This window comes from Dermacentor albipictus, chromosome 3, assembly GCF_038994185.2.
Source record: "Dermacentor albipictus isolate Rhodes 1998 colony chromosome 3, USDA_Dalb.pri_finalv2, whole genome shotgun sequence".
Classification (NCBI taxonomy): Eukaryota; Metazoa; Arthropoda; class Arachnida; order Ixodida; family Ixodidae; genus Dermacentor; species Dermacentor albipictus.
The window spans coordinates 30,401,688-30,418,674 of NC_091823.1; the positions used below are offsets into that span (position 1 = coordinate 30,401,688).

General features: G+C 48.5%; 1 protein-coding gene across 4 annotated transcripts in view; it reads right to left on the reverse strand.

The window, feature by feature from the left end:
* The window catches only part of LOC135909688 (inverted formin-2-like), a 71,519-nt gene that overhangs the window by 24,651 nt on the left and 29,881 nt on the right, over positions 1-16,987 (reverse strand). For 3 of the 4 annotated variants that reach the window (XM_065441720.1, XM_070535333.1, XM_065441719.1), the window contains exons 4-8: positions 16,695-16,774; positions 3,247-3,487; positions 2,357-2,771; positions 1,714-2,016; positions 213-376 (exon numbers count right to left, since the gene is read on the reverse strand). In XM_065441720.1, the coding sequence (XP_065297792.1) occupies positions 213-376; positions 1,714-2,016; positions 2,357-2,771; positions 3,247-3,487; positions 16,695-16,774 (1,203 nt within the window). The remainder of the gene's footprint in view (positions 1-212; positions 377-1,713; positions 2,017-2,356; positions 2,772-3,246; positions 3,488-16,694; positions 16,775-16,987) is intronic. The other variant, XM_065441721.1, reaches the window with a different exon arrangement.

Here is a 16,987-nt window from a genome sequence, read left to right on the forward strand (position 1 = left end):
AATACTTTCTTCGTTTCACATGGTGCGACACTGCTTTCTTCACCATACTGAAATATTTTCATACTCTGTCAGTTTCTTTCATACGAGATTTAGCTGACAAGGACTGGTTATCTTGTTAGACATCATGCACGTGGGAAAGGCACTAAACACACGACGTGAAAACATTGTACAGGTTTAGAGTCAATGGTTTAAGATTCTGAATGCTGGCTTACCAACGCTGGCTCCCGCCTTTTCTTCTTGTCTGGTGGCACCTTTGGCTGCGCTGTGGTGACCATCTTTTGACAGAAGAGCTCTTCCACCTGCTTGAAGTTTAGCTTCCGTTCAACGTCTTCGTCCTGCGCTTCCTTCGTGACATCACTCCAGATGCTCTTGCCCCCTGATGCAAACGGAATGTGTCCTCTCAAAAACAGAGCACACAATAGTATGGACCGAAAAACATACCTGTCTCTACCATGAAAAAAGAACAGTACGAACCACAGACGTTGCCGAAATTCTAAAGCAACCAGAACAACCTTTGTTGCACTTCTGAACGCAAAGATTGAGGGGGCTTCTCAGTTACCGCCTCATGACCGGGAAGGATCTACCCCATCTCCCTTCTGGAGGTGGGGGAGGGGGAGTTGAGCGCTAAGATGCCGCCATGTGTCAATGGGGGCTCGGGTTTCCACCATCACCTCCATTGTATCCGCCAGTGCCCATGAAGTTTTTTGATTAATCGCACACGGAACACACCCTTAATTTAGCTGCACTGATGCCTCTTGACAGCGTGCAAATGTAAAGCATAACACTACCACGTCATCCGTTCATTTTTACAGCTCTTTACGCCATGCTTATGGATAAATGCAAGGACGTACAAAATGCCAGAAACCAGCTTCATTTAAAATTTGCCCGAGTTGTGTATTATAGATCAGCATGCGCATGCAGTTAGACTTTTCAAGTACATTCCACGGCCCAAGGCGAGGCACGATGATGGCACAGCAATGCAACGCTCCAGGAGACGCAGTTGCGTTTCGAAACCTATATTGTCGTGCGACAGTTACTCTTCTTTTTCGAGAATTTTAATAAACTATTTTGTCAGTTTAACAGCCGCGTATTGATGTGCCACGGTATCGTGAGGATTTGCTGATACAGCTGCCACATCTGCCAAAGGAAGGTCCATTGCGTATACCGCCAAGCTTGCCACGTTACAAACAAACAAAAATGTACGCTGGTTTTTCTCTGCGAGTGACACAGACCAGTGAAACAATGTTGTCAAACTACACCCTTTAGCTGCCTCTGACGAAGCGTCACCCGACCGCCATTCCGTCACACTCTGAAGTACGTCTCCATTTCTGGCTCCCAGCTGACAACCTCGCACAGTGATGTCGCCGTGATGTTTGATGTCGCCGGCGTCTTCCAGCGAGCAAAGTGGTTAGCGCATCTTTTATACTAGCCTAGACAAGAACAAGGTCTAAAGAAAGCTGTAAACACTTTTCTCGAGGTTTAGACGCCGGCGTCCTTGAAATTCCAGGTCCATAGAGTGAACTCTACATAGCCCATTGTGTCGCTCAGCTATTCTGATCTCCCAGCTGTTGTTAGTAGCCTGGCGGCGCACACAAGGGCCTTAGCTAGGCGAGCGCGTAACGCAAAAAAAAGCTGTCACGTGCGACGCAGTAGTTCAGCAACCGAGAATAGCCCGAAAGAGAGTCTCTGAACCCCAGTCAACGAAAGGCTCACCGCAGACAAGGGTGTCCGGCACCTTAGTCCAGTTGAGCGTCTTCATCTTCTGCTGTGGTTTAGGCAGCGTGTGGAAAGGGCCAGGGGAGGCCGGTCCACGTGGTGCTGAATGGAGTTGCATCACCTTGGACGGTGTGATAGTGGTCTCCAAACCATCACCGTGTGGGCTCTGCATTCCTGGCTGTGACGCAGGTGGTGGCGGCGGCGGAGGTGGTGGGGGCGGCGGAGGGGGCGGGGGAGGTGGTGGTGGAGGTGGCGGAGGCGGAGGGGGTGGACCTGATGGTCCACTCGCTGCCGTTGGTGCTAGAGAGAAAATGTAAATACAGTTAGAATTTCTGTTATACGAACACAGTTGACGCGGATTCCTGGATGATACGAGTTTTGATAATTGCTCAGCTAAACCTCATTGGGTACAATGCTAAAAATATCAAGTGATTCAAACACTCTTTCTCGCCATTCTAGATTATGCATATCGCGACCGCCGCCAGCAACGGGACCCCAAGGCCAGAACATGTTTACGCATTTTGCCGTTGCGGCGAGAAGGCAAGCTCCGGCGACTAGGTGGCTGGTCCCTTCGCTGTTGCCGAGGCGTTTTCCGTCACTCGGCAGCTAGCAGTGGTATATGACATGCGGGGCGCCTTACCTCCATTGACGGGTTGAGCTGCCTTGAGTCCCTGCGGCTCGCTGGGTGCCGGAGGCGCAGGCAAGCGTGCTGCCTCGTTGCCGTCTGACCGTCGCCGGATCTCTGGCGAGGTCTTGCACGCAGCCGCGACGACCGGCGGCTGGCCGTCGGTTGACGAGCGAAGCACCGAGGAGCGCGTTAGCTGCGTCGAACGCGGCGACGAGCGCTGCGGGGGCGAGGCCTCGACGCTGCGCTTGGTGACGCGCGTAGAGTTGGGCGACCGCTGGGCGCCGACCGCCTCTTCGGTCCGCCGAGTGACGGGCGACGGCTGAGAAGACCTCCGCGGCTGAGTGGACTTGGACCGATATGACATGGACCGCGAGAGACCGGACACCTGCGCGTCCGCATCGCCACGTGCTGAGCTCTTCCTCCAACCCTTCAAAAAGCAGCATAAGATGTGCACACGTCAGCAAAAGCGCCAGCAAGCACCCTACGCGCCCTTCCTATACCTGTTCCAGACGCGATACCGAATAGGAGAAACGTGCATAGGGAGACCGCTCGGAAGACACGATCCGCAGGACTTTTGGGACGACCGTTTGCGTCTTCAGTGCAGCAACGGAGAGGTTTGCTGGCACGTGAAGACGCGTGAAGGCGCATGCAGGCTACCGCGTACTCTTTCCTCTAAAGATAACGACGTAACAGTTCCTCCACTTCATTTCCTCACTGTTGACTGCTATGCGATATACCACGATCGGCAGCTGCGGCATGCATCCCCCCCCCTCCCCACCCCCAATGCAAGGATCATAACGAGGACGTACTCCTCGCAGTTTCCACGTGAGCTATCATGTCCCCATCGGCAAAGCAAAGCAAAGCAAAGCGAAGCGAAGCGATAAGAAACTCACTGTGCGTACCTGAGTGATAAACTTGAAAATGTTGAGTCTGTTCTTAGGGGGCGGCGGAGAGCGCTCGGCGAAGACCTCGGTGTCGCCCTCGCTTCCACTGCGGTGGCGGCAGCCGTTGCCCAGCCGCTCCATGTCTGCAATCTCTGGCGGCGTGGGGGTCAGCTTGGGGCCCAGCGCGTTGTACAGGGGCAGCACGGGTGCGGAGCTCAGCTGCTGCGACAACCGCTCCAGCAACTCCCAGGCCAGGTGGCTGCGATGGCGAGGGCTGCGGCCAGCTGCCCACGGCCACGCACGGCGCGCGCTCTCAGCGACCGCGCATCCCACTCGAATCGCATGCACTGCGCGGCTAGTGCGCTAACGTCGAGTTGGCACGGCAGTGCGAAACTGAAGTCGCCATTACTAGGGACTAGAGACGTTTAAGTTTGCCGCTACTGTCGCTACCGGGCTTCGCCTTTCACGTTGCTGCGCACTACAACGGCTGATTGCCTAAACAAACTCCTGCTTGATGCAGCTTTTTGCTACTACCCCCCTCCTCGTATTTCAAGAAAAATAAACTTGATTCGATCTGCCCTCGCGCAACTGAAGTCTGACTCCACGGTATCTGCAGAGAAGCATCCCTACTGTTACAACGCTATATTAAAGCTTTATGCTAGTGGCAAGCTAGTTTGGTAGATACCACTTATTTATTAGCGAAGAATCCTTTCTTTTGCCTCAGAGCAGGCAAGCATTTGGCACATGCCAAAAGACGTGCAGTCCTTAAAAAAGTTTTGAGGCGACTGCGCGCGGGACAAGAAATGTCGTTCAAATATTCTATAACGACGTTTATCTTGCCCGGTGTAAATTCCAGTAGTTATGCCAAGTTTGCACGGGTGCCACGCTCTGGTGATGCCTTTGAACTTATTCCTGCCACTTGTAGGTCGCTAATCAGACCAGGCTCAGCGAAGTTGGTAGCTTAATTTAAGAAATTGCGCTCATGTTTATTAACTTTTAGTTTAGGTATAGGTCTCAAACATTTTTATTATATGACAGATTCTCAGAACACGACCGGTTACTATGCGCGTAAGGAAGAGTCACTACTACCAACATGCTGATGTAAAGGTAGTCGCCATTAAATGAAGTGAACCCTTTGAAACGAGCAAGACTGGTCAGACATTGTTTGTAATCTACACTATAACGAACGGCTAACGCGTGGCGAAGGTCTTGTTCCGCGCAGACAATTCTTTCTGTAACACTGCCTTTTCAGCCACATATCCTGACAAAGCGGGCAACGGTGCAATATTTGCTGTAAATGTTGACTGGCCTGTATACAAACCAGAGGACTTTACCCCAATCCTATTAAAAACCTATATGCATCGTGCCATAATTACATAATTCATCACGTGGGATATGGGCAGATACGACGATACTTAATTAAGAAGAAAAGGCATGCTGGTCCCGTTTTTATTTTAAAGAGAAATCCGAGGACACCTGAACACTTCTGACGAGTTGTGAATGCGAAAGCATTAATGTCCAATTGAACGCTGCTGAGCGGTCCTTCGAGTTATCTACTCCTAGCGGGCAAGCGAGCGCGTTGAGACATTTGACCAACGCCTCCTAGATAGAACAAGCCAGGTGCACTTCAATTCGTGAGCTCATGCTACCTTGCCTGATTAAAAAAAATCAAATTATGGGGTCTTACGCGCCAAAACCACGATCTGATTATGAGACATGCCGTAGTGGGGGACTCCGGAAAGTTGCACCACCTGGGGCTCTTTAACGTGCTCCTATATCTAAGTACACGGGTGTTTTCGCATTTCGGCCGCATCGAAATGCGGCCGCCGTGGCCGGGATTCAATCCCCCGACCTCGTGCTTAGCAGCCCAGCCCAATGGCCACTAAACAACCACGGCGCGTCCTTGCACGACTGCCATAGAATCTAATGTAGACACTCCCGAGTAAGCCGCGGTGATTTTGACGTCGCCGCTTTCGTCACACCAGGCTTGGCAATGGACATTTCGGTCCAAGTAGCGTAATCTCATAAAGCAGAGTGCACAGGCCTGCTACCTAAGAGACGCTGGCGTAGCCCGGTATGTAGGACACTCGACTTCTCGGCGTGGGGTCGTAGGTTTAAACCTTGCTATCGCCAATGTTTTTTTTTTTCCTTTCGAATTTATTCTGTTTTTTATACATTAATTTCTTTACGGCGATTACCGTTGCAAAGTTATATACGCAGGAAAAAGCTGGCGCAGACAAGGAATGCGCTGATAACACAAGCTTCCGAGAGCGAGGATGACGTGGCGTCGCGGCGATTCGCTCTACCCTCGTGCAACACGTGGCGAGGCAGCAAGTGTTCTCTTTCGCCGCTCTGCTCCGCCGAGGCGCGCACGTTCGTGCGTCGCAGCCAATCGGAATTTAGGTGTCGTTTCGTCTTTACGGACGCCGGCTTTCTCGCTCAATGAGGCATTCAATGCTTTCGCATCATTAGGGAATGTACCATGATTGCATTGTCAGCTTCTCAGGCTACATGATAAGAACTCCTACTGGCACCAATGCCATGTAGGGCAGCGACCAATGAAAAAAATAACTGCAAGTATGGGACTGCGAGATGTACGTGGATGAACGACGGGGGTTACCATTACCTTTCAGAACTTTGCGTGGACGTCGTTTATATCCTCCCGAGACCTCTTGTACATTATATTACACATCGCCTTCAGTTCTCCAATAGAATGTTTAAGTGATTAGATAAAATAATCATCCGGATAAGTTGATTGAATTCGACTTCTTTTTACAACGGAGCTGTATATGGCTAGGGTATCAGAATTTTTGTGTCCGCATAGCCCCGTAAGCAAGCAAAAAATGCAATGGCTCAAAGCACCGTATGACAGCGGATACAGTCAATCAGCAAAGTGAAACGAACAGTGCTTGCATTCTTTATAATCACGCATGCAACATACAGAACCGCATGTGGAAAACTCATCAATGGCTTATACACCCATAAGCAATGACTCATATCCCTGTGGTAGTTGTAGGTCATTTCAATATGGATGTGGCGAGACCGAAAAGGGAGTGGTTTACGCGTTTCGTGTTGGAGAGATTTCGCTTGCGATGCCAGACCGATCCGGCCCAACGGACCAGCCAGCGGCGTACGTGCAGCAGTTTGACATTCTCAAAGAATGCGTCTGTATTTGCGAGTATGCCGATCAGCGTACGTCATATCGCCCACACATCCATTGTGAACGTCATTACTAAGTGACAATAAGTGTTGCAATAAAGACGACAGTTACAGCTCCGCTGGTCATCGACCTTCGCAGGACGAAATGGCCTTGACTTTATTTTTTTTTTCGCCGCAGACGCGCACATTATGTCGCGCAGATCCTACATATTGACTAATTTGGTCTGAACCATTGTGTTCCGACGAAATGCACCCGTGAAGTGTCTCAAATGTCCCCGAGATCGGGCATCTCCGAGATCCGGTAAGCCGCTTGGCCGACGCCGCGCGACCGAATCCATGCCGACTGACTGCCGGCCGCCCCTCCTTCACTTCGAGGCTTACGTAAACGCACCCGTGGTCTCTCTTCACCGGCAAGCTACCTGGCGCTCTCCTACTTACGGCAGCGAGAGTGAAGTTGCCATTGCAGAGAGCAGTTGTATTTATTATAGCTCTTCCGAGCACGTGAGGCGCCATCGCGCAGGCACCGTCCGAAACGAGCAAGTGTGCGTTTACTCTTTCTACACATCGTGGGTGGGCCTGGTTAATTGCGACATATCCACGGTCACTATCGCCAAGACGTCTCATTGAGTTTCGTATGTTAACGGCAGCGCTGGTCGTTTTATTCTAGTTATTTTATCATTATTATTTTTTAACAACTATTTCTTAAGAGTATAGTGCTCCCCGTACCACCGTGCGTTACGCGTACGAGGGAGCAAACCGATACTTCGAGAGCCACTTCCTCGAGGAAAAGTTCGGAGCCCCGTACGACCTGAGGCATAACGTCCCAACGTCAGCGTCTCGAAACGCTATAGCTGTCGGGAGGGAAGAATTGGAGAACGCTGCCCTTACTACTGGTGTCATTGGTACCGGTACCAGTGGTATATACGACCGGTACCACGCCAGGTTGTGCCGTTTTTACCACTGTGTTAGGCTGTACTGTCGGGTTTTCAGGTTCATAACGTACCAATAGGGAATAAGAACCGACTTGAAAGCGATCATGTACCTTAACTTAAAGAATAATAAATTGTTGGGTTTTACGTGCGAATACCACGATATGAATATGAGGCACGCCGTAGCAGGGGTCCGCGGATTAAGTTCGACCATCTTGGCTACCTTAACGCGCGCCCAATGCACGGTACAAGGGTGTCCATGCAATTCACCCCCACCGAAATGCGGCCGCTGTGGCCGCGATTCGATCCCGCGCCCTCGTGCCTATAGCATGCGCACTGTCGAAGCCACTACACCCTCACGGCGGGTCGATTATGTCCCTGAGCTGTCTTCGAGTCTCAAGAGGATATGTAATGCAGCATCGTGCAGCGCACGCTGTTTTGCGTGACAATAGCCGTGACATCACCATATGAACAGTCGGGTCGCATTGTGTCGCATTGGCAGCCTGTCCGCAAGAACATACCGGTCCACATTCCCTGCTTGGACGGTCTGAAGTCGCATAGCGGCCGCCACCTGCTTTATTCGAGATTTATTAGATTTATTTAGATTTATTAGAATATTTAGATTATATATTAGATTAGATTGACATGCGTATGATATAATTATAAAATGAACACGCAAGCGTTTCGCGGAGGAATGCCAATAGAGCTTGTTTTTCTGTACACCTTCCTACAAACGATTTCGGAAAGCGGAATGACCATGGGACTGGTGGTTGACGTAATGCTAACGCATTTCTGCCGCAATTACCGCTAAATCCTCGCTGAAGTTTTTCTCTTCTTTTTTTCATGGTCTCATCCTCAATTACACAGTTACGGTGCCATCTACGGTACTCCATTCTTCCTGTCCTATTATTTTTCACCTCAAATAACAACCTATCTTAACTAATACATATAATAAGTTACTACTCATACTAAATAAATTGTGATGAAGCTCGAATAATTCTGGGCCTAAAGGTAGAAAGAAGGCCTATATTCTAATGTGTCTTTGGCTTTCGCGGTACGCCTCACAAGTCAAAAACAACCTTTATTTTATTTTATTTTAGGTTTTACTTGCCAGAACCACGATCTGATCGTGAAGCAAGCCGTAGTGGAGGTCTCAGAGTTTCTTTTTCGCCACCTGCGGTTCTTCAACTTGCAACTAAGTCTACGTACGCGATCGTTCTTACATTTCGCCCCCATCGAAATGCGGCCGCCGCGGTTGCGACCGAACCCGCGACCTGCAGTGCTCAGCAGCGCAACGCCTTAGCCGCTGGGCTACCTCGGCTGGTGCCTAGACACATCCGGCCTGGATGCCCAAGTGAGACCGTCGTCAGGCATTGTCCGTCTTACACCAGCATTTGAACCAGCAAGTCACTGCACTCGCACACAATGTCTGAGGTTCGAGTCACACGAGGAAAGGTGCCGTCACCGGGACGAAGTTCAGCAGATCAGCTTCAATATACACGAACGCTTCCGACCTCGCTCAGTGGCTATGGTGTTGGGCTGCTGAGCACGAGGTCGCGGGATCGAATCCCGGCCACGGCGGCCGCATTTCGATGGGGGCGAAATGCGAAAACACCCGTGTGCTTAGATTTAGGTGCACGTTAAAGAACCCCCAGGTGGTCGAAATTTCCGGAGTCCTCCACTACGGCGTGCCTCATAATCAGAAAGTGGTTTTGGCATCTAAAACCCGAAATATTATTATTATCACTGAGGCTATACACTCTCGCTTTATGTTATCTCACCGAAGAACCAAGTTTTGTGTTTGGCTGTTTCCAATAGAACGGTTTTTTTTTTTTATCGTCGTTTCATTCGTACACGAGCACGCGTTAGAAAAGAAGCACCCTGCACGCGAGGCGTTGCTCCCCGCACGCGCGACCGCGGCGCTCTTGTCACCGACACGTGGTGCCACTAATGGACCGACGCGAAAAGACAGACGCTGACAGCTATGTGACTACGCTGAGTGCACAATACGCCCTGCCAACGAACGCGACAACTCCTCGTCACCCTTTTTTTGGCTCGAGTCCATCGCGATACAGTTTGCGCCGGGACTGGCGCGGGTGACTCCGTCGCCGGGCGCGAGTTTGCGGGCGGCTGTCGGTCGGTCGGTCCACACTATATGCGGTACGTTGAGCAAACGAGGGAGTCGAACGTAAAATGACTCGCTTTTTTCAGGCTAAACCACGACTCCTTAGCGTTTAAACTTGAAAACTTGGCTAAGGCCTAGCTTTCGCGCGCATGCATGATGTGTACAACATTCACTAAAGAGTAAGCGGCCTGAACAAACAGTTGCGGGAGTCGGGAGGTCTCCCGAAATCGCACTAGAAAAAATTAATTATGATCTCGTTTCCACGGAGAATATGCCTAGACGCACAGTTCAACTTACTGCTCCTGCCACTTCCCGGAATATACCTTGGGTCATCACTCTAAATATGAACATTTATTGAATAATTTTAAAAGAAATCAGTCGGGCACATTCCATTCAATTTATTATTCAGCCCACAAACGCACTCCACCAGCTTTTCCTTGCTCTCAACCTTGAACCTGTAGTGCTGAATGTATCATATATGCTACGCTGAGCATGACCCAAAGTCTGATCGAGGCGTAGGAAACCTAATGCAAAGCCTGTAGTTGCGTTTTTGATGTGCTGGAATGAAGTTCGCGCTGTGAATAGCTTAACGAACCAATGAGCACATAATTAGTACAGCAAATGAGTCGTAACTGAAAAACATTGCACTTTTTTCAACAAGTGTAGTCCCCACGGCCAGAAATTCATAACAAAATTTTGTTACAATTTTCTTTTATGTAGGAACTACGTTTGCGCATTACAGGGCACCTTTGTATAGCGTATTATTTGTTGTGCGTTAAACAGTTGTGTATCTCTCTTACAGTGTCATTCTTTTTGGTACATTTATTGCTGTATTTTTTATCTGCTGTTATGGCTGTACTCACAGTATTGTACTTTGTCCTTGTTGCAACGTTCCTCATAGTTATTAATTTGTTTTCTTAACCCTTCTATGATACCTCGGCAATCGAGGGTATACCTGGTGCAACAGCACGGCTATAGAAATAATAAATGCCCCAGCCAACGTTCGTAATACTATATCATCAGCAATCTAGCTAAGAATTGTGTATTAGACAGCCCGTGTCCGTGCGACTGGAATAGCTAGCAGCGTCCTCGAGATGGTTGCCTCATGCGCTGGAAAAAGCAGGGAAATACACGCGGCAACTCAGCTCGGTAGCCCGTGTATAAACGTGCACACCGGTTTTCTCGTGTTTGCTTAAGCGGCTTCTCGTACACTGAGTGAGGCACAGAACAAGCGGAAGTAGTCTAGACGAGATGAACAAGCCGACTAGCTACTATACACATAGCGAGTATTGCACAACGCGAGATGTTTAAGTGACGACCACTGCACGTCTCTCAGCAAACAGTGCAATGGCGACAAATAGGTTACTTGTTCCACATCTTGTCATTCGATGCATGAGCGTTATATGATTTATGCAATACGAGAAGATTAATTTTAGCACACGTATTGTAATCACGGCACTGGAGTGTTCGAGACACGTTCGTTTAAAAGGAATCGTGACACTAGCTGGTAGCTTCTAACCCGACATTTCCGACGAAATGTATTGGTATTCTATATAATTGTCTCTTGCGGTGCGTATGCGGAATGCACCGTGAGAAAGCCATACACCGACTGCCTACGCACTCCCACTAGTTTGGGGACACATGTCTCAAAACTGGCGCGAATCTCAACGTACCACTACGAAGTGGACTGCATTCTGCATTCAGCACCCACCACTGCATTTAGAACCCACCACTGCATTCAAAACCCACCACTGCATTCAAAACCCACCACTGCATTCAAAACCCACCACTGCATTCAAAACGCACCGTTGCATTCAGCACCCACTACTGCATTCAGCACCCACTAATGCATTCAGAACGCACCGTTGCATTCAGCACCCACTACTGCATTCAGAACCCACTACTGCATTCAGAACCCACCACTGATTCAGAACCCAACGCTCTATACCCAATGGCTGTGGCGTTGAGTTGCTGAGATCGAGGTTGGAGGTTCAATCTTGGCTTCATTTCACTGGAAGGCGAAGCGCAAGAAAGTTCGTGCGTTTAGATTGAGCTGCACCTTAAACAATCCCAGGTGATCGAAATTTATCCGGAGCCCCAGCATCACGGCGTGTCTCATAATCGGATCGTGGGTCTAGGCACCTAAAAGCCCAGAATTAAATTTTAACTGACTTGAGTACTCCCTAAAGTAAAACAAAGAGCAAAATTGGTTCGGCCTCAGAGAACTCGGATCCTATGTTCATGCAAAGCCTAATGATACTTCTCCGTAAGGTTTCCTTTAATCGTAAGCTTATCTGCATTCTTTTACTGTTATGTGCTATATACTTAAACCGTCGCTTAAACCGTCGCATTTTTGTTCAGCTGAAAATAGACGAAATAAGTTGTGCGTTTCTGCACATTTTGAAGTATAGGTGCGTTGAATTTTTAGCATTTTTCTATGCTTTCAGTTCTCCGTCTAGTGCTCCCTTTGCTCTCGCGCTTATATTTGCGACGTTCATTTCATTACTTCTCTGACATGTCAGTTTGAATAAAAATTCTGCCGCCTTATCCAAGTGCAAGCTGTTTGTATTCGGACGAGTATTGGTGCTAACTGCGTGCTCCCTTGAGCACTCTAAATTTGTTTCCAACATCGCACGTCGTTCAGGCGTCTCCAGCTTGGTGCCAAAGATTTCTTTCCTCTAAAAAAGTCCGCAGGCACACTGTCTGCCAAATATGCATGGTTCAGAGACTAAAGAGGTCGCCAACCGACATCGTTCCCACATTAACTCATGTTACCTTCATTACCTTTTGCACTAAGTGACGGAATTGCATCCAATGACGAGTTCATTGCACATACATTTTTGTCTAAACGTTTCGCGCGACCTCCGCTCGCAGACGTGCTACCTTGATGCGTATCAAGAAGCGCAATCCAGGTGCTCAAAGTTTTCTGAGAGCCTCGCAGAGTTGTCACCTGTCAGAATTCAGCCCAATGTTTCATTCCGGCTACCAACCATAAATTTTCCCTGCGGTATTCACTGGAACATGTTATCTTGAAGACGCCGTCTCTTTCTTGCCGCCCATGACATGAAAGCCTATTTTGTTCTTATAGCCTGGCCATATGCTTTCCACAGCGATCTGTCGAAGTGGGCATCATTTATTAAAAGGCCTTATTTAGGGCACCTAAAGCACTCCTGGTGTCTTGCGACCTTCTTACTCAGGCAACAACATTCTCGGATTCAATCAGCCGAACTTAGCCGTGCTTCTATTTGACAAATATGGCGTGTGCCGGCCGCCGGGTTCGAGTGCAAACTCCGTCCGACCTCGACAGGCGTTTACCTAACCAGTCTGGAGACTCACCAGGTGTCTGATCTTAGTGAAAGTGCGTTGAACATTCCAGCAACAACAAAAAAGAAAAAATACTCGCTATATATACAGCTCCTTTCTCCCCCACAAACCTCCATTCGCCTGGCGCTTCTGACGACCTTCAAGTAATAGTCTCGAAGTACGGCGCGCATGCTACATTTCCCAGTATACGTGTCTGTTGAGCTTCCTGGTGGGTTAGCTTTTCGTCCTTCCAAGTTGCTTATGCTTGGGCGAGTAACGCCCCCAGTCGCGCAGCAAACAATCAACGAAGCAAACGTAAAAGTATGAAAAGAGGAAACAGAGCGAATAGGGAGATGAACGTGGACACAAGCAATGCGCGGAAAGTGCCTCGCATTAGCCAAGGGGAGACATCAGAGACGGGTAAAACGTTACATCGTGAATAGGCTGTATCGACGCGTCGGTGATACGAATTATTCATAAGGAGGGAACCAAGCCTCGTACGTGCAGCCGTAATATACATTTGATATAATCGTAATATAATCCGATTAGTATTTTGGGTGAGGTGGGAGGTGAATGCCCAGGGTTCTCATTCTATGTCCGTCAGTGGCGCGTGCGTGCGGACACACACACACAGACACAGACACAGACACACAGACACACACACACACACACACACACACACAGACACAGACACAGACACACACAAACACACACACACGCGCGCACAGACACACGCACACAAACGCACAGACACACACACACACACACAACACAACACGCGCGGCTTTTTTGTTCTTTTACTTTCGTATGCTGGCGAGACTGCTGCGCGGAAGGAAGGCAAGTGGACTTCAGGAAAAATAGAGGAATCGATCATAAGCGTCAAAGACTGCACGAGAAACTGGGAGATTCACAAGAGGAGAGTGCGATATGGCACGATTGCCGGAGAAAAAGTTCGCAGCTCGAATTGCTTGCGGTTGCGCACACGTTAATCGAAGATGCTCATGTGCTGTGAAGGCAACTGACAAGCTTGCGACAAAACAGCCTATGAAATGTGATGTCGCTTGTTTAACGTACGATAGTTTATGAATACACGCGCAGTCCACATATACACACGTTCTTAATCCGTTTCCTGCTTCATTAGACATCTTTTCAAAAAAGAGGAGGATAAAAAACATTTATGTCGACGCTACAGCGTAAGTGTGTTCAATGAGCATGCAACGACTGCAGCAACGAAATAAACACTTAGGATCAAGAAAATAAAAGATTGCGTCTGCTGCGCTGGGCTAATGGTTAGGGAGCAGACTACACGCATGTCGCTGCCCAACAAGATAATTGAATAGGAAGCCGAATAGCAAATAAAGCTGTGTCAACTCAGAGCAAGTGCCGTTTTCAAGTTAGAGCAGGTAGCATCACTTGCACCATTCAAAACGTTCCTTCTGCTCAGGCTCATCTATATATGAGCAACGCCATGGGGGCATTCGCAGCGCGAGAACTAATTTCTACACCACACTCGTTCCTCCACAACTCTGGAATATCTAACATGGAGCCCGACATTCGTGCTATATGAATTTTCTGCACGAACCACATAAAAGCAGCTATCTAGCAAAGGGTTCTTTCAATTCTCTTGCCAAAAAGAGCATTTAACGCTGACGTAGTCGTGTCGTGAGCCAACCGACTCGCCAGATGTCATTAATGTAAATCAACGCGGATGCTGATGTAAATTTATGCTAAATAATTCGGTTTAAGAAGGTTAAAGGGTATAAATCATGTACAGAACTGCGCCACTCTTCTGAGCAGTGTACGCGACGTCAAAGTGGCGACAGCCTTGCCCTTTGCAAGGATTTAGTTTTCACTTGCAATAACTTTCATGCGCGCATTTCTACAGACGTGCATTGCTTGCCTAAGTAAGCAGCGAGCCTTGTTGATAAGAAGCGTGAGCACTGCAGAAGGGAGGTGACACTGCAGTCTCAGGTTGGCGACGGAATATGTCCTCTATACAAGACTAAAGAGTACTTTAGAAGGAAGTCGGGGCGCACTCCTGTTTCCATATTCAAACATATGTAAAATCCAGAAATGATTTTATGAGACAACTGCCGAACCTATTCAAATGAAATTTGCTGCACTAAGGAAAGGACGTCACATTTTAGTGTTTTTAGCAAGCAGAATTTAGATCTCATACCTGAAACGTTTAAAAAAATTTCCGAAAATTGCCAAGTTTCAAAAAAAAGAAGGAAGCACAGTTTAGAAATCCGTTGTTCTGCACCAAAAACATATCGCTATTCTGTAAACTTCATTTGTTAGAGCATCTGAAGCGACAAACGACGGTACATGGATTTACAGCTTGCGTGAATTTGATAGTGTTTACGAGGGTTTTGCGAAAGTAGTAATAATAAATCAGTGGCATGTTTTTGAGCGGTGCAACTACCTAAATTTTGTACACTTTAGATGTATGATTAGGTACAGTTTACATAATTGTGATATTTTTATTGCTGAGTTACAGGGTTGTAAACTACGTACTTGAGTTCTTTTTGCGAATTTCCATATTTTTACCAATTCTCGTAAAAAATAAATAAATAGAATATTTTGTTTCCTGCAGTCACTGGATTTTACTTTAAAATTCAGCGAATCCCAAACATTGCTGCAGTGTTTGGTGAGAAAAACGATTTTTCCTTTCCTGTGTATCTACTATATACAGTAGGAGCTCCCGAGCTAAAAGTTCCTCTTAATGCGTTGAACTGCTTCGTTAGGTTTCATGCCAAACAGTCATGAGCCATTCCACTCTGTGAAGGTGGATGAAGGTGGATGACCAGTGAAGCTGATGAAAACCACTACAACTGCTGAGGATGGTATGCAATGGTTTATGGCTTTGGAGTAATGGTAGTAGTGTTAGGTTAGAGTAATGGCGTGAATGGGAGTAATCGTAATTTTGACAGCACGCCACCGCCTATAGCGTTGCTGCAACACTAAAATTAGTTGCAAAGCTGGTAATTTTATATACGAACGGCTATGGACCTCACTCACCACGTCGCAAGCTGCAATCGCTATGGCAGCTTGCGCAACAGTAGTCTTTACCGGGAAACATATGCGGGGAGCGCTACGTGCTACTCATTGCAAAACGAGCGCCGTATCATCAATTATGTGGTTCGGATGCCATTCTTTTTTTCTTTATTGAAACGTATGCTGCTCTGTATGCTGAATGCGTGATCCGAAGGAATGTAAGCACTGTTCTCTTGAGTTTGCCGAGTGCTTTTAGCCTCTGCCTTACGAGGATATGAGCCATTACATTTTTTACTTGCTTACGGGGTATAGGCCATTGATCATGAGTTTTTGTTGACGGAGAACAAAAATATACGGAACCATAGCCACATACAGCTTCGCTGTAAAAATGCGTATAGGACACGAATAAGTCAGAAAACAAGCATTCGCATCATGTTCTAACGCGGCCCTGTCTTCTGCTGTGTTTTGAAGGAGGAGAAAGACGTCTGGCTAGTATCAAATCTTTCCCGCTTTACTGCTACAGTCAAAATGGCACGCGGTGTTATGTCCTGCCTCCCCATCTGAACGTTCAACGTATTACATTGTGTTAACCAAAGGTTTACTGTTACTACGGTGCAGACACAGGACAGGAACGAAAACGTAGTGGCAGCACATGGCTAATCACGTTACGTTACCATTTTCGCTCGGCGGAAACAAGGCCAAGAACCCAATGGCCTATCGAAGGCGCGTGCCACACGGTGAGTGATTTCAAGCATGCTTACTGCGACAGCATGAGAAAACCTAATCCAAGTATCACTGAAAGGAAACGCCCTCCCCCTTTCAACGCGCGTATCCGTTCACATGCGCTGCATCAACTGCACCGAACTAGCCTATATAGCGTGCTCATACGTCATCCCGAAACCCCACAGTCATGGCACACCGAGACGCTGCATGGATTGTGGCGTGTCACTCACCTAGCTGTGTCTTCGGGGTCGAGCTTTTCGAGATTTCGCAGGAGCATGAGGAAAGCGATGGACTGCGGCTTGCCATATACCTGCACGAAAGACGGGGCATGCGCGTCTGGCACAGGTACGGCGACGCGGCGGCAGCGGCGGGTCGCCCGCCTCGGCGGACGCCCCGGCGCGACGACGGCCGGGACACAGCATCACCCGGGTGCATGGCGGCCGCTCATCGGGAACCGCCGACTTGGGACGTCCCCGCCACCGACCACACAAGCCGGCGCTCAGGGGCTGTCGGCCGGAGGCCC